Source organism: Cygnus atratus, chromosome 2 (assembly GCF_013377495.2).
Source record: "Cygnus atratus isolate AKBS03 ecotype Queensland, Australia chromosome 2, CAtr_DNAZoo_HiC_assembly, whole genome shotgun sequence".
NCBI lineage: Eukaryota > Metazoa > Chordata > Aves > Anseriformes > Anatidae > Cygnus > Cygnus atratus.
The window spans coordinates 159,598,934-159,615,461 of NC_066363.1; the positions used below are offsets into that span (position 1 = coordinate 159,598,934).

At 65.7% G+C, this 16,528-nt stretch overlaps 3 protein-coding genes across 6 annotated transcripts; 1 reads left to right on the top strand and 2 right to left on the bottom strand.

Annotated features, from left to right (window-relative positions):
* Positions 1–1,750: 1,750 nt before the first annotated feature.
* On the bottom strand, positions 1,751–5,822 carry PYCR3 (pyrroline-5-carboxylate reductase 3). 4 transcript variants are annotated; one of them, XM_050708710.1, is made up of 6 exons: positions 5,720–5,822; positions 4,336–4,400; positions 3,897–3,974; positions 2,870–3,022; positions 2,678–2,770; positions 1,751–2,142 (listed from the first exon to the last, which is right to left on the bottom strand). In XM_050708710.1, exons 1-6 carry the CDS (start codon positions 5,799–5,801, stop codon positions 1,960–1,962), a joined length of 654 nt encoding a protein of 217 aa, XP_050564667.1. In that variant the 5' UTR covers positions 5,802–5,822; the 3' UTR covers positions 1,751–1,959. The 4 variants fall into 4 exon arrangements, with proteins under 4 accessions (XP_050564667.1, XP_035422268.1, XP_035422267.1 ...); XM_035566375.2 differs by having other exon boundaries at positions 2,870–3,082; XM_035566374.2 differs by having other exon boundaries at positions 3,897–4,076.
* Positions 5,823–6,560: 738 nt separating this feature from the next.
* On the top strand, positions 6,561–10,618 carry LOC118257914 (protein brambleberry-like). The gene is made up of 12 exons (XM_035566370.2): positions 6,561–6,704; positions 7,024–7,152; positions 7,556–7,732; positions 7,819–8,020; positions 8,093–8,209; positions 8,354–8,542; positions 8,623–8,829; positions 8,970–9,060; positions 9,338–9,399; positions 9,557–9,702; positions 10,030–10,115; positions 10,250–10,618. Exons 1-12 carry the CDS (start codon positions 6,627–6,629, stop codon positions 10,371–10,373), a joined length of 1,608 nt encoding a protein of 535 aa, XP_035422263.1. The 5' UTR covers positions 6,561–6,626; the 3' UTR covers positions 10,374–10,618.
* Positions 10,619–10,731: 113 nt separating this feature from the next.
* Positions 10,732–14,855, bottom strand: GFUS (GDP-L-fucose synthase). The gene is made up of 11 exons (XM_035566372.2): positions 14,654–14,855; positions 13,437–13,598; positions 13,244–13,358; positions 12,912–13,040; positions 12,558–12,631; positions 12,192–12,325; positions 12,027–12,091; positions 11,808–11,874; positions 11,653–11,732; positions 11,338–11,437; positions 10,732–11,204 (listed from the first exon to the last, which is right to left on the bottom strand). The coding sequence occupies exons 1-11, from the start codon at positions 14,791–14,793 to the stop codon at positions 11,149–11,151; spliced, it is 1,122 nt and encodes a 373-aa protein (XP_035422265.1). The 5' UTR covers positions 14,794–14,855; the 3' UTR covers positions 10,732–11,148.
* Positions 14,856–16,528: the final 1,673 nt, after the last annotated feature.

Sequence of the window (16,528 nt, forward strand, 5' to 3'; positions counted from 1 at the left end):
GGGGCAGCCTTTTCTTCCGAGCCCTGTTTGCAAGTACAACCCCATAGGCTGAGACCGAGAATTAATAAAGTGGATGTAGTGGCCTTTAAACCCTATTTTCTCCTCCAGGTGGATGCGCAGCTTCAAAGAACTTGGCATCAAACAGGAATTTTGCGTTACTGGCATCGAGCAGTTAACTTGCTGCTCCCTACGTTCCCCGTTGGTCTCATTCCTCAGCGAGAAGCAGCATGCAAAATTGGGGTTTGCAGCTGGGGTTTGTCCTTTCCCATCCCCAAACTGCTGCGGAACCAAGGTCAATATTCGGACTGCAGGAGAAATAAGCTATTTTTCCTCTTCAAACCCAGCCAGCCTCCCAATTTCAGCCGCTGCCAGGCTCCAAGCCAGCACATTGCGTAGAGTCCGCCCCGTTTTGTGCTTCTCCCTTCCAGGTTTGCATCCTAAAACATCCTAAAACCTGAGCTGTGGCTGACTTCGAGCACCCAACTGGGAGGACACTGGTGGAGGCCAGGCTGTGTTTCCCTCCACTGGCAAAGCCAGCAAAGTAGTGGCAATAATTTACCTGCTATATATATATATATATATATATATATATTTTAATTAATGTAATTTAAACCATTTTTGTGCGACTTAGCAGAACGATAAAGGCTGCTGCCTGCTGGTAGGTAACCCCAGCAAGGACCAGTGAAGCAGAGTGGATGACTTTGGAAAATTAAGCTATTTTTTTTGGCTCGTGCCACTATTGCCCGTGGAAGAAGGGGCGCAGCCGCCTCTCGCCCGCCTGCGGCACCTCCCCGGGGATGGATCAAAGCAGCAGGAGCCCGGAGGGGGTGCTCAGCACCTGGGTGTTTTGCCAGGAAGGCGCCTTTCATCTTCAAAGCATCCCACAAACCTCCCGCTAGTTGCATCTGGAGGAGACGGGAGCTTCATCAGGGCTTGCAAAACGGTCGGATCCTCACCGAAGCGGCGAGCTCCGAGTATTTTTTTATGGCCAGGCTGCAGCTAATCCCCCTTCTTGTGTCCACACCCCCGAAACAGAGCAGAGGACCGGGCACCGGTGCCCACGTGTAACCAAGAACTGGGCGCTGCGGCTCAGGATCAGCTCCAGCCCCACCGAAGCTGGGACAGGGGAGGGTCAGGCTGGGTGTTAGGGAAAGGTTCTGCACCCAGAGGGTGGTGGGGCACTGGGACAGGCTCCCCAGGGACGTGGTCATGACCCCGAGCCCGCTGGAGTTCAAGAAGGATTTGGACAACGCTCTCAGACACGGGGTCTGGTTTTTGGGTGGCCCTTGGTGCAGCCAGTTGGACTTGATGAGTCCTCACAGGTCGTAAACTTGAGGTATTCTGTGATTTTATGATTCATCCTGGCCCTGCTCCCCAAAAGCCAGGTCTCCCCATCCCTGTCTCAGTGCCACGCGTGCCAGCAGCCATCCCGGCACGCAGCCAGCGTGGCGTCACCACCAGGCAGCACTTCTGTGCCGCGCGGGTGCCGCAGCACCGGCACAGGCTGCCCAGGGTGGGCGGTGGAGTGTCCTCCTCGGAGATCTCCAAAAACTGCTTGGACGTGGTGCTGGGCACCAGCTGGGGACTGGACCCGGTGGCCCCAGAGGTGCCACCCACCCTCAGCCACTCCGACTCTGCGATGCCTGATGTCCCAGCGTCTCAGGGTGGCACAAACCCTACTGCTGTCGCCTCCCCAAGGAAAAAAAAAGGCACCGAAGGACCGAACGGACCAGAAAGAGCCAAGCCTGCCTCCGTGCTGCCCACCTTTATTGGGTCCCAGCCCTGCAGCGGTGGCCAGCCGCGTGGGCACCTCCCACCTCCGGCCAGGTTCTCCCGAGGGCTCGAGGTCCCCGCAGGGCTTTGGTCTGGGGTCACCACGGCCGGAGGACGAGAAGCAGCAGCAGCTCTGGTCCCTGGCACCGGGGGACGGGACGGAGGTGGCCGTCCCCAACCCGGCCCCTAGTCCTCGCCCACGTCGCAGGCTCGCTTGGTGGCAGCCTCCACGGCGTTCATGACGGTGGCGCGCAGCGCGCCCTTCTCCAGCTGGTGCAGCGCGTGGACGGTGGTGCCGCCGGGCGTGCAGACGTCCCCGCGCAGCTTGGCCGGGTGCTCCCCCGTCTCCAGCATCATCTTTGCCGCGCCCTGAGGGTGTGCGGGGCGGCTCAGGGGGGTGAGGATCAAAGGAAGGGGTCGTTCCCACCTCCTCCCAACCTCCGTTTTGCCCGCGGGACCGCAGCATCCTCCCGTCTCCCCCAGTTTTTCCGGGGGACAAGGTGCTGAAGCATCTGCCCCCCCCCCCCCCCCCCCCCCCTCCCAGCGTGGCTTTGTTCCCAAGAGGGGAAACCGAGGCAGGAGGCAAGGCGGCACCTCCTTCGACCTGCCACCCTTTGGTGATGCCGCGCTTATCCTGGGCTGAAACTTCAGCCCTGACTCTCTGACGGCGCTGATGGGGCACCCGATGCTGCGTGGGGACCCCTCGCATCCCCCCTCAGCCCTGCTCCCCGCCCCGTTCCCACCTTCGCTCCTGGCTTCCCCCCCCCCCCCCCGCCCCGTTTTGGCTCCCGGAGGAGCCGGTGACATCAAGAGCCTGCACCGAGCCTGGCAGGCGCCACAGAGCCGGGGCACCGCGGGGACAAGAAGGACGCGGGGAGCCCCCCGAGCGACGGCACCGACTCACCAGCAGCGTCTGGGCCGCGATCCTGCTGGCCAAGCCTCCCGGCATCCCCATCTTCACGGCCCCCTCGGCCAGGGCTTCGGCAAAGAGGTACACCTGGGGAAGGCAAAGCACCGAAGGGGAGAAAAGGGGGCCCCGACCCTACGAGGACCGGGGTCTCCGCCACCGCTGAGCGCGGCGGCGCGTGGCACTCACGTAGGCGACCCCGCTGCCGCTGAGGCCGGTGTGGATGTTGATGTAGGACTCGGGCACCTCCTCGCAGAGCCCGCAGGAGGTCAGGAGGTTCTGGAGCAGGGCGGCATCCTCGTCGCTGGCCCCGCTGCCCCGGGCGAACACCATGGCCCCCGCCTGCACCACGCACGGCAGGTTGGGCATGAGCCGCAGCACCTTGGTCCCGGCGGGGAGCAGCTGGGGAAGAGGTGGGCACGGGAGAGGGGTGTCAGCGTTTTGGGGGGTCCTGAGCCTCTGGGCGTCGCCCGTGGGTGCTGGCGGGGGAGTGAGGCGCAGGGGGTGTCAGCTGGGCGGGGACGGAGTCATGGGACTGGCCGCAAGGTGGTGGCAGGGGGAGGGAGAAAGAGGAGGAGGGAAAAGGGGGGGAGGAGGAAAAAGGGGGGAGGAAGGGGGGAAAAAAGAAAACAAAAAAAGGAGGGAAAAAGGAGGAGGAGGAAAAAGGGGGGAGGAGGAGGAGAAAAACAAAAATAGGAGGGGAAAAAGGAGGAGTAGGAAAACGGAAGGAGGAGGCAGGATGAGGAAGAAGAGGAGAGAAAAGAAAAAAGGAGGAGGAAAAAGGGGGGAGGAGGAAAAAGGGGGGAGGAGGAAAAAGGGGGGAGGAGGAAAAAGGGGGGAGGAGGAAAAAGGGGGAGGAGGAAAAGGGGGGAGGAGGGGGGGAAAAAAAAAAGGAGGGGAAAAAGGGGGGAGGAGGAGGAAAAAGGGGGGAGGAGGAGGAAAAAGGGGGGAGGAGGAGGAAAAAAAACAAAATAGGAGGGGAAAAAGGAGGAGTAGGAAAACGGAAGGAGGAGGCAGGATGAGGAAGAAGAGAAGAGAAAAGAAAAAAGGAGGAGGAAAGGGGGAGGAGGAGGAAAGGGGGAGGAGGAGGAAAGGGGGAGGACGAGGAAAGGGGGAGGACGAGGAAAGGGGGAGGACGAGGAAAGGGGGAGGACGAGGAAAGGGGGAGGACGAGGAAAGGGGGAGGACGAGGAAAGGGGTGTCAGGGTGCACTCACCCGCTGCAGCTTCTGGAGGGTGACGCCGGCCGCCAGCGAGACGACGACGTGGTGGGGCCCGACGGCGGGCCGGATCTCCTGCAGGACGCCCGGCAGGATGTGGGGCTTGGTGGCCAGGAAGACCAGGGTGCTCTCCTGCAGCACCTCCAGGTTGCAGTGCGTGGTCCGGCAGCCCAAATCCTGCCCGTGGGCAGGGCCAAGCGTCACAGCCCCGCGACCCCGCGGCAGCGTCGTGTCCCGTCCCCCCCCCCCCCTTCCCCGTCCCCACGTGCCGGGCACTCGGGACCCCCCCCCCCCCCCACCTCCTAATTTCACCCGGACCCCTACAAGGACGAGGCAAAGCTTCGCGAAGGGGGGAAAGGGAACCCCAAAACCACAACCCCAAGGTGCCTCCTGCCACCACCGAGGGGTTTGTCACCGTCCCCGGGGCCCCACTCACCCGCCAGGCGTCCAGGTTCCTGTCCGAGGGCGCGCTGGCCAGGATGCTGCTGGCTGGCACCTTCCCTTGGGGGACAACGGGGACCGGGGTGAGCGGCCGGGGTGGCCCCGCAGCAGTGGGGCCACCCCAGCGTGGTGGGGACGCGCTGCTCTGGCCCCAGCCCCATCAGCCTGGGGGACATGGGATGATGGGGGCCTGATCGTCTCCATCTGTGGGTCAGCCCAGGCACCCCACGGGGACGGCTGGGGACATCCCGCTCTGCCACACTACAGTGACAAAATCGAGGTGGCCCCAAACGCAGGGGCCACCTCCTGGCTTCGGAGCACAGAGAGGGCTGTCCCCATGTCCCCGTGTCACACTACGGGGGTAGGGACCCCTGGGGGAGGCCAGGACCACCCCGATACCCCCTCAGCATGCTATGGGGCAGGGACATCTCAAGGAGGACAGACCTGTCCCCGTGTCCCAAGGTCCCGATGTGCCCACATCCCTAGGTCCCCATGTCCCCAGGTCTCAATGTCCCCACGCCCCCAGGTCCCCATGTCCCCACGCCCCAACGTCCCAAGGTCCCCATGTCCCAAAGTCCCCACTTCCCAGTGTTCCCATGTCCCAAAGTCCCCATGTCCATAGGTACCCATGTCCCCAGATCCCAATGTCCCCATGTACCTAGGTCCCTATGTCCCCACCATCCTAGGTCCCCATGTCCCCACGCCCCAATGTCCCCACGTCCCCACATCCCAATGTCCCCACACCCCATGTCCCCACACCCCACGTCCCCGGCTCCCCACATCCCCCACATCCCTAGATCCGCACATCCCCCCTGTCCCAATGTCCCCATGTCCCCCCATCCCAAGGTCCCCATGTCCCTAGGTACCCATGTCCCTAGGTCCCAATATCCATAGGTACCCATGTCCCCAGGTCCCAGTGTCCCCATGTCCCTAGGTCCCTATGTCCCTAGGTCCCCACGTCCCCACGCCCCAATGTCCCCACATCCCAGGTCCCCACGTCCCCACATCCCAATGTCCCCATGCCTCAGGTCCCCACGTCCCCAGGTCCCAATGTCCCCACGCCCCAATGTCCCCACATCTCCATGTCCCCACATCTCCATGTCCTCACATCCCTGGCTCCCCACGCCCCAATGTCCCCACGCCCCAATGTCCCCACGTCCCCGGGTCCCCACGCCCCAATATCCCCACACCCCAGGTCCCCAGGCCCCACGCCCCAATGTCCCCACGCCCCATGTCCCCACACCCCCATGTCCCCACGTCCCCACGCCCCCATGTCCCCACGCCACCCCACCCCCCCCAGTTCCGGGCCACCCCGGGGGGAGGCGACAGCGCTGTCCCCGTGTCCCTCCCCCCCCCCCCCCGCAGCACCGGCCCCGTACCTGCCCGCAGCAGCCCCCTGGCCATGCCCCCCGCCATGCGCCCCGCGCCCACGAAGCCCACCCGCAGCTCCGCCGCCTCCATCCCGAACCCGCACCCCCCCCCGCCCCAGGAACCCCCCCCCCTTTGCCCTCCCATTGGTCGGGCTCCCCCCGCCCCCCCCCCGCTGATTGGTGGACGGGGCTGTAAGAGGCGGGACCAGTGGGGGGGGGGGGCTTGGGATGTGCGCAGGTGCGGGGGAGCCACGTGGGTGGGGGGGCGAAGGTTGGGGACCCCCCCCCCAGGGGTGGTGGGGACGTGGGGGGGCTGTCCCCAACCCTACGGGGGGGGCGACAGTCCCTAACCCTGCCCTGTAACCCTATGGGTGCTGGGGGGTTCCCCCTATTGGGGGGAGGGGTTTTCCCCTTTGGGGGGGGGGTCCCCTGTTGGGGGGGGTTCCCCTATTTCCCCTATTGGGGGAGTCATCTTTTGGGGGGGGGGAGAGCATCCCCTATTGGGGGGGGGTCCCCTTTTGGGGGGGGCTGCGTTCCCCCTATTGGAGGGGGGCGTACCCCCTATTGGGGGGGGGCTCCCCTATTTTTGGGGGGGGGGTTTCCCTTGTTGGGGGGGGCGTTGCCCTATTGGGGAGGGGTTCCCCTATTGGGGGGGGGCTCAGCTGCACGCCCCCCAGGATTTGGGGAGGGGGCTGCCCCAGCTTTTTGCCGTGCACCCCCCCCCCCCCCCCCCCCCCTTATTTTTCGTGCTGCAGGACCCCCGCCATGCTGCCCCCCCCGTCGCTGCTGGGCTCTGCTCCTCCTCTGCGCCCCCGCTGCCGGGGGGCTGCTGGGCTGGCTGGCTTTCGGCACCCCTCCCCAGGAGGGGGGGGCCCCCCCCCGAGGACCGCCGAGCCCCCCCGGCGTCCCCCTCGAGATGACGACGGGCGACGAGCGCTTCCAGGCCGAGGGGGCGCAGTGGGAGCTGTCGCCCCTGGACTCCTGCCACCGCCAGGTGCGGCCACGGGGGTCCCCTTGGTCGGGAAATGGGGGGGACCCTGGGCCCCCCCCCACCTTGGGGAGCCACCCTGGGGTGCCCTGGGGAAAGGCGCTGGCCATCCCCCCCCCCCCCCCCCCCTCCTCCCGTGGCACTTTCGGGGTGAAGGCGGAGCGCTGGTTCCGTCTCTTGCTTTGCTTCTTGATTGCCATCCTAAAAACCACCCCTGCCCCGTTTCCCAGCCGGGCTGGTCCGGGAGCACCCACGGGTGCCGGCTCCCGGTGAGGGAGCACCCACGGGTGCCAGGTCCCGGTGACACCGGTGTCGCCGCCGCCAGGTCGTGGCGCGGCTCCGCTCGTCCTGCGCCGACCTGAGCGAGGAGGAGGTGGCCAAGCTGGGGGTGGCCCTGTTCAACTGCCAGGCCGGCGCCGAGGGCCGCCGCACCTACCCCTGCACCCCGGAGATGGTAAGGGGGCGGCGCGCCCCAATTCCCACCCCCCTAAAAATCCTATAGCGGTGCCCAACCCCACAGCAAGGATCCTGAGCTGCTCCCAGCCTGTTTTGGTTGCCTTCTTGCCCTCGTTTCGGGGTAAAGCACTCCCATTTATCCCATTCCCCGTGATGCCATATTTCTGCTCCTGGCCCCTCCATCCTTGCGTACTGTTGAAGTTCCCCCCCCCCCCCCCCAAAAAAAAAATTGCACTCGGGGCTGGCTCCTGGAGCCCGCGCTGCTCCTCGTAGCATCCCTTCTCGCTCCTCCGAGCGCTTTTGGAGGGGGGGGATTTGGCTCCGGGGGGCTCATTATGGGGATGAAAAGTGGGGGGGGGGGGGTGTTACGCGTGGCGGGGGTGATGCCGACGCCCCCCCAGCCGCTGGCGAGCTGCACGGCCGCCATGGACCCCGACACCTGGAGCGCCTACCACGTCGTCTCGAACCGCGCCCGCGCCGTCTGCTACGCCGCCCGGCAGCTGGGATTCCGCCGCCGCGCCGAGCACGCCGTGGCCGCCGCCGCCTCCGACCAGCTCGACGCCGTGCGGGCGCTCAAGGTGCGCGGTGGCGGGGTTGGGCACGGGGTGGGTGGCTGGCTGTGGGGCCGCCGTGTCACCCCCCTTCGTGTCCTCCCCGCGGGCAGGAGGGGCACGAGGGGTTGCGGCGGGCGGCGCTGAGCGGGCAGAGGGTGCTGGAAGAGCAGCAGGAGCGCCTCGCGGGGCAGCAGGGCGGGATGGAGGCTTCCATCCGCCGCGGCTTGCGGCAGCGGGCGCTGGAGGAGCGGCTCGTCGACGGCGGGCAGCGCCGGGTGGCCCGGCTCGTGGAGGGAGTCGCACGCAGCGTGGGTAAGAGCTGTTGGCCGGGTGGGCTGACGCGTCCCCGTCGCACCCCGTGGACCAACGCGGCTTCTGGCGCAGGGAACATCAGCAGGAGCCTGGCAGCGCAGGCCGAGGGGCTGCGGGACGGGCGGCGAGCCATCCTGGCCGACCTCCGCCGCGTGCAGGAAAGAGCTCGGGACGTCTCCGCCCAGCTAGGTGGGAGCACGGCGACCCCACGTCCCGGGTGTTTATCCCTTTTGGGATGCCCCCCCCCCCCCCCCCCCCCCCGTCATCGGCGGGCTCGTCCCCTCAGCTTGTTGGCAGGGATGCTCACCCCGTCCCCGTGTCCTCGGCGCGTAGAGAGCGACCTGGCCTCGCTGCTGGCCCAGCGGAGCCGCGCGGCCCGGTACTTCGAGGAGGTGGCGGGGACGCTGCAGCGCCTCAACCGGAGCCTGGGGCTGGTGCTGGCGGCCGCCGAGGGCGTGCGGAGCGTGCAGAGCGGCGTGGAGGGCCACCTGCGGCGCTTCCACGCCGCCCTCGCTTGGGCCGGTGAGCGGGGCGAGGGGCGCGGGGGTGCTGGGTGGCTTCGGCTGGGTGCCGACGCCGGGCCCTGCTCCTCCATCCCGCAGGGCTGAGCCCCGGCGCCGTCCCCACCTGCGTCCTGCACGGCTCCTACTTTCTGCTGCTGGCCCTGCTGCTGGCCTTCCTGCAGGCGCCCGCGCCGCCCCGCGCCCTCCTCCTCCTCCTCGTCGGCTCCAGCGCCCTCGGCGAGCTCCGTGGCGCTGGACCCATCGGCTTCCCGGCCCTCGCCGCTCTCCTGGGCCTGGCTGTGGCAGGTGGGGATGGATTTTTTGGGGGATGGGTGGGGGGATGCGGGCTGAGCACACGGCGGGGTTGAGCCACCCCAGGGTGCTGCAGCCCGTGTGGGGACGGGCTGGGGCGCTCTGCCTTCTCCCACCCTCTTGTTTCCCTGCAGGGCACTGGGTGCTGGCGGCTGCCCGCCGCATTGCTCGGCTGATGCTCCACCAGGCTGAGCCTCGCCATCACCTCACCTCCACCCCAGAAAGGTACGGGGCAGGGGGACGGGCACGGCACCCTTGGGTGCTGCTCGGATCCAGCTGGGCTGTCCTCTCCTTCCTAAAGGAGCAGAGGTCCTGGGGGGTGGGCTTGTGGGTACCCAAGGGCGCAGGGTGTGTGTTGGTGGGCTTCCCTGTGACACTGGGCGCCTTGTCCCAGAGGCTGGTGGTGGTGGTGGGTGGCTGGAGAAGGGTCCCCCATCGTGATCGGGGCTGAGGAATGAGCCGCAGAGATGACGGGGCTCGGGGTGTCCCCCTTCCTTCACAGGGGCTGCAAAATGGGGCTGTTGCAGGAGGAGCTGGACAGGATGGAGATGAGCTGCCTGCAAGGTGAGAGCTCGGGGGGGGGGGGGGGGGGTGCCTCGAGGAGCCCCATGGTGCGTCCTATCCAACCCTGGTGGTACCTGTGCCACCCTAGGGTGACCCCATCCGCCACCCTGGGACAGCGGTGCTGGGAGCACGTCACCACCCACGCCGTGTCTTGCAGAGCCCTCGTGCCTGGAGCAGCCCCCAGTGACGGTTGGGGACCCCCACGCAGCAGGGAGGACATCGCTGGCCCCCGGCGGCTGGAGGACAAAGCTGAGCTTGGCCGCTTCGCCCGGGCACCCCGTCCCCAGAAGGACCTCGTGTGGGGTAAGCCTGAGCCGGGGGCGGCTGTGGGATATGGGCCCTGCTCCTTGGGGGCCTGCTGGCTCTCCCGTTAGGGCCAGGATCTTCTAAGGATGGGGGGTCCTTGTTTTGATGACCCTGGACACCCCTTGGGCTGCTGGGAGAGGTCCTGGTCCTGCAGCACTTGCCCAGGGAGGGCTTTTGGGTGGAGGGGGGCATCCTGCAGACCAAGGCGCTCATCCTGCCCGCTACCACCCGGACCCTGGGGGGGAAAAGGGACATCTCCCGCAGCACAAGCGGGTCACCGGGGATCATCTCTGCGCCCTGCCAAACCTCTTCTTCCCCGGCCAGGTGATGCTGGAACCAAGTCACGGAGCTGGGCAGCGCTGGGAGCCCAAACCCTACAGCCGGTGCCAGTCCCTGGCCAGCAGCAACGCGTGAGTACTGCCTGCAGGGGACATCTCTGACTCCAGGGACACTTTGGGGCTGGTGTCACCACCAGCGACCCGACCCAACCTGACGGCTGGGTGCCCCTTGGGGCCCTGGTGCTGATGGCCGTCTCCTCCCTTAGGTCCTCGCTGTCCCCACGGTCCCCGTGCCGGGGGCTCACCAGGGCTGGGCAGCGGTGTCGGAAGAGAGCTGTCCCCGGGCAGGACTTCTGCCACCTCCACGCCGATGGGTCCCCACGCCTCTGACCCCTTTTCCCCTCCCCGCGGGGGGGGCGGGGGGGGAGTTTAACCCAATTTTGTCTCTTCCTGATGCGGGTGGAGAACACAGAGCTGTGCTCAGCACCCTGTGGGTGCCCTCGGGTGGGTATAGGACTGCTGGGCTCGCCCTGGCGCGTGCCTTCCTGCTCCCACTTGAGCCCAGTGGGGTGGATACTCCTCGTCCCACCAGTTTTATGCTATTTGCACGTTTTAATAAATGCTAGCTTTATTTATGTCTGGAGCCTTCCCCATTCTGGTTCCTTCCCCCCCCCAGGACATGCTGGGATTTATGGGGCCGTTCCCACCCCGTTGTGCTTGTCCCACACACAGAAGCACCACCAACCACTCCTGTGCTGCAGGAACAGCCCTGATCAGCTTCTCTTTATTACAGCCTAATTACACGTAATTAGCAGCGTAGCCTGTTACAGCCCAGCAGGAGCTGCCAGCCTCTGCCCCCGGGGGAGGAACAGGGCCAACGGTGGCTGCTACTGCCCCATTTGGGGCCCACCAGCACTTTTGGGGTCCCCAGTCCTTCCCCCTACCTGAGCGCGGGGCCTTTTCCTTAGGCTTTTCTACGTAAGATGCTACTTGATTATTTTTTTTCATTCTTCCCCCTCCCTGTCCCCGCTCACCCTCAAGCGTAACCAGGACCCTGGTCCCCCTCCTGCTTGGGAAATGTCACCGTCACCCCCCCAGCCCCGTCCTCTGCCCCAGCAGAGGACAACCCTGAGTCGAAGAGGATGCGCGTGCGGGCGCCGCTCCCTCACTTCCTAGCGCTGGCGTAGTTGGCGCGGAACCAGGCGCAGGTCTCCTGCACGGCTGGGGAAGGAGAGGAGGGGCTGTCAGTAGGGTGTGTTTTGTTTTTTTTGATGGGGGCGCAATGGGGTGGCCGTACCCCTTTCCCTCGGCACCCCCAAGGCAATGCCGGGGCTGCGCGTGCCCCCTTTCTCACCTTGTCTGAAGGGGGTGAACTGGAAGCCGGGGAGGTAGCGCCGGAGCTTGGCGTTGCTGGCCGTCTTCTTGAACTGCCCGTCCGCCTTGGTGGTGTCAAACTGGCACGGGGGTGATTAAGGGAAAAGAAATGGGGAAAACTCGGAGGCTGGGGGGGGTGAGGTTGTGCTCTGCCCCCCCTACATCCTGGCTGGGGATGATCCGGGCACTGCTTTGCCCCGGTATCTGCGTTGTGGGGGCTCCACTGCGACCCCACAGTCCCTGGTGGGATGTGGGGTGCCCCCATTTGCTGCGCCAGCCCTGCCCTAAAGGATACGATGAGCTCTCCCCTGAAGTCCATGGCCTCCACGATCGCATTCGCCGCCTCCTTGATGGAGACTTCATCTTCTTCGCCCACTGTGGGGAACGGGGATGAGCTGAGGCCGTTTTCCCCCTTCCTTCCCCTCTTAGAAAGGGGCAGCTGCTTCTCACCTGACAAGATGATGGGCTCCACCTCCTCGTATTCCCGCAGGACCCAAAGGAAGAGCCGGGCCAGATCCTGAAGAGAGGAGCAGATGGTTTTTAGGGGGGTGGCTGCTCCCGCAGCCCTCTCGCAGCCTCCCCAGCCCCAGGACAACCCAGGAGGGCTCAGCCTGTGTTGAGATCCCGGTGCTGCCCCCCTCAAAGGTGCTCCCCTAGGGCCACACGTACCAGAGAGTAGATGAACTGCCTCCGGGGCTTGCCGGTGCCCCAGACGGTCAGAGCAGAGCCGGTCTCTGTAGGAGAAGGGAGAGCATCAGACCTGTACTCCAGACCACGGCTACCCCTACCAAAAAAAAAAAAAACCCAACCCATAAAATGCCCCACCACGCTCACGTTTGGCCAGGTACACCTTGTGGATGAGCCCCGGCAGCACGTGGCCGTCCTCGATGTTGAAGTTGTCGTGCGGCCCGAAGATGTTGGTGGGGATGACGGCGGTGAAGCGGCAGCCGTGCTGCTCGAAATAGCCCCTGGGCGAGAGCATGGGGTGAGCGGGTCTCGGTGCCATCCCCACAAAGCAATCCTTGGGTTCTCCCAGCGTGTCCCCTGGCTAAGCACGGCAACTGCCCCTGGCATCTCTGGCTGCCGAGCTCAGGTATCTCCCCAGCCCCATTAGGCAGCCCTGGAGGTTTCCCCTGCCCTGATATTTATAGGATGCTCACAGCCCTCTGGCACCAGGATGGCTCTCCTGTGGCCCCGCACCTATTCTGGACGTCGATCATCCTCTTGGCATAGGAGTAGCCGAAGTTGGAGCTGTGGGGTGGCCCGTTGTGAATCTGGGGACAGGAGAGCAGAGAGACCCGGTGGGAATTCAGCAGCGGCCACCTCCCGCCTCACCCCACGGGAGCTGCGTGTCCCGGGGTCGGAAACTCGATGCAGTATTTGGGATGTGGGGAGCTGGTGTGGGTTTTGACCCCGCTGCACACCTCAGAGAGGCCAAAAGTGCTGCAAGGTGAGGTTTTGCCCACGGATGGGCTGGATAAAAGGGGTGGTGATCGGCAAGGCCGTGCCAGGACCTGGCTGCATCCCCGTGCGCAGGGGGATGGGGACGCTCACCATGGTCTCATCGATGGGGTACGTCGTCTTGTCCGGGAAGATGCAGGTGGAGAGGCAGGAGACCACTTTCTGCACCCCGCACTCGTAGGCCGAGTGCAGGACGTTGTCGTTGATGTGGACGTTTCTCCTCTGGGGACAGAGAGAGAGATTTGTCAGCGGCATCCTCAGCAGGTGGAGCTGGAGGGGGAACCCCAAAACCCTGCACTCTGTAGGGTGCGTTAATGACTACAGCAACCAGAGCAGATGTTTCGGCCCCAGGACAGAATAAGCTGTGTCTCGGGGTGGGCAGGGCCTTGCGGGACCCCAACACTGCCTGCTCACCAGGTGCTCACCCAGAAATCCAGGTTGCAGCGGATGTTTTTGAAGAGGCCCCCAACCATGGCAGCCAGGTGGACGACGTGGGTGGGTTTGTGCTTCTCGAAGAGGGCTTTGGTCTCTGCAGCGCTCCTGGCGGGGGGAAGATCGTGGGCTTCATCGGGATGTGAGACAAAAGGAGCACCCCGGGGGGGGGTCACCAAGACTCACGTTAAGTCGGCGTCTTTGGACGACACGAAGACCCACTCCTCGTCCGGCCGCCCCTCTCCATCAGCCACCACCTTCTGGATGGCTCTGCCCACCAAGCCGGTGCCACCCGTCACCAGGATGCGCTTGGACTTTGGCCCCGCCGCCTCCGTCATGGCCCCAGCCCTGTGCCATGGGGGAGAGGTGTGGGGGGGGGGGGGGCTAAGGCAGGGCCACCTTGGGGGGCACCATTTGGGACCACCGAGGTGGCCCCGACCCTGGCACCGGCACCAGCGCAGCCGGACGAGCCGCTGGGATTATTTCTTCTGCCTTCGAGCTGCTTCTGCCGGCAAAGCAAAATAGGAAAACGAAAGCGGTGTGCCTGGCGGTGACGCTCCCGGGGGGGGGGGGGGGGGGCGGCGGCAGAAACTCGTCAGCTGTAGTCGCTAATTAATGGGAACCGGGCGGTGGCCTGAGGGCTCGTGTGCAGGTGGCAGCGGGACGCGACCAGACGGTGCCACGCGGCACCGGCACGGCACGGCCTCCCGGAAACGTTTGCGGGGCCGTAGGCGAGGCTGAGTCCACAGCCGTGCCGCCCCCCCCCCCCCCTCTTGCACCCCGAAGCGTGGGGATGTGACCCCCCCCCAGCGCACCCCAAATCCCAGGCCTGCACACCCACACCTCCCTGTGCGCCCCGAATCCCAGAGCTGCCCCCTCCCGCACCCCAAATCCCTCCCGGACCCACCCTGCACCCCCAATCCTAGTGCTGCCCCTCCCCACAGCCCCCCCCAGCACCCCAAATCCCATGCAGCCCCCCCCTCCCCCAGCAGCTCCCCCACACCGTGTCAGGGGCTCCAGCTGTGGGGCACCCCCGGACCCCCCCCTTCGGGGCTTTCCCCTCCTTGCTCCCGCCCCCCCCCCAACCCCAGGGGTGCCCCCACTCCTGTGGCACCACCCGACCCTCCAGAGGGGGGGTGCCCTCTACTCCCAACCCCCACAAACTTAGGGGGGGGGGGTCCCCCAACTGTTCCCCCTCGCTATTTTAGGGGATCCCATCCCAGCCCGTGTTGGGGGGACCTCCCCCCCCCCATCACCACCCCCCCCCCCCACCCCCGGCACGGGGAGGGGGCTCCATTCCCCAAGCCCACCCGGAGGGGGGGGTGGGGGGGGTGCTCCCCAACCCCGGGTACCCCCACCTCGGGGGGGGGGGGGGGAAGCCCCCCCGTTATAGGGGTCCCCACCTGGCTCGGCTCGGCTCGGCTCGGCCCGGCCGCGCTTCCTTGGCCGTCACCGGGCGCCGCCGCTCGGCTCCTCGGGAAATGGAGTCCGCGGCGGGGGCGGGCACCGGGGTTGGGGGGGGGGGGGGGTGGGGAGCCGGCATCGGTGTCCCTCGGCTGCACGGGAGGGGACAGCTTGGGGGCCGGCGTCGCGGCTCCTTGCTTGTCTGAGAGCCTTGCACACGCACACGTGCAAACGGGCGCTCACGCGCGCTTACACGCGGTGACACCACCGCTGGGTGCACGCACAGACGTGACCGCGCGCGCGGGCGTGGCAGCTGGCCGCAGGCACACGCACCAGCTCACACGCGTGTGCACGCCCGCCTACACACGCGTGTGCACACCCGCGCGCGTGCGCCCGCTCCCGCTGCGCACGGGGCGGCACTGCCCAGGGGACCCCGCAAGCCGACGCAGGGTGCCCTGAACCCCCCCCCCCCCCCTCCAGGGCACCCGGCTGAAGGTTTTGGGGTAACCTCACCCCCCCCCCAGCAGGTCTCGCCTCCAGGACCCCAGCGATTTCCTAGGAAAGAGCCCCAAATCTGCTCCTCTGCTTGCCCCGAAGCTCTCACCGCCCAGATTGCACCCGGGGGGTGCCCTGGCCTGGAGCTGGCACCCGAGCTGGGGCCGCTGTGCAAAGCCCCCCTCGCCAGAAGGTTGGGGTCCAGTGGGAGCATCGTTCTGGGGGGGCACGAGCAGCACCCCGCGTCCTCGTCCTGGGCTTTCTTTCCACCAGGCAGCGGTGCGGGGGAGAGGGGTGCGCAGCCTCCGTCCCCTCCTCCCCAAAGCAAGGGCTCGCCCAGCTCTTAAAAAAGGGATTTCAGTGAGCAAAGGCTTAACCACCTTTAATGCACTTAAGCGGAGATTAAAACCCAGCAGGGCTTTCTGGTGGCTCGGGGGAAGGTTTTAAAGCCCCTCCAAACTGGCTCGTCCTTTGGGATTTCGGCTGAGCGAAGGCAGGGCCCTGCGCTGCTCTCGGTTAAAACGTTGAAGAACGGGACTAAGGGACACCCAGCCAGGAATTGCCACTTCTCTTCCAAAAACGTGGTCCCCTTGTGGAGGAGTAATAAGATGTCTCAGCTTTTTACTCCTTTTCCCCCTCCTTCTTTCTACTGGGTGAGCCCTGGAAGAGGAACACGCCTTTTTCCTTTGGGGAAGTCTGAGGAAAAGCAGTTTCCTTGGGGACCCCCTTCCTGGGGCTTTTTTTTAATTTTTTTTATTTTATTTTTTTTCCCCGGCACACCAAAGGATGTCATCTTGTCCAGGTTGTCCTGTGTTGTGTTCTCTCCTAGCCGGGTGAGTCCCAGCCTGACCCCACGGCCACAGGGTCCTGCCTGCCCAAAAAGGGTCCCAGGAAAGGGACACGGCAGTGGCTGTAGGACAAACCTGGGCGTCTGGTGGCTCCACAGACAGGCATTTCTGGGGAAAGGGGTCCCACCGCTTGTCCCTGAGCAGCGGTGACACTTCACGGAGTGGGACGTTCGGGGATTAGCCCCTCACCTTGCTCAGAGCAGCCCCCCAGCCCTCCCAGGGCTTTCCCAACTCCAACGTCCCCCTCCTGGGAGCCACTCCAGCCCTGCTGCTCTTTCCCCCAGGAAATGCACTGCCTGGTTTTACACCTGGAGCCCGTGAAGAGGCATTGAGGGGTGAAGCTGCCTCGCCATGCAAGGTAGTGCCTCGTTTGCCCTGCAAACCTCTTTCATCCTCCACCAGACGCCAAGTAAAAAACCTCATTCCGATGTTTTCTGCGCGGCCCCTCCACCTGCCCCAGCCCAAGGCAGGGGGATGAATCGCAGCCGCCCCACATCCAGCTGCAGCCACGCTTCCAGCTCGCCGCAGCCG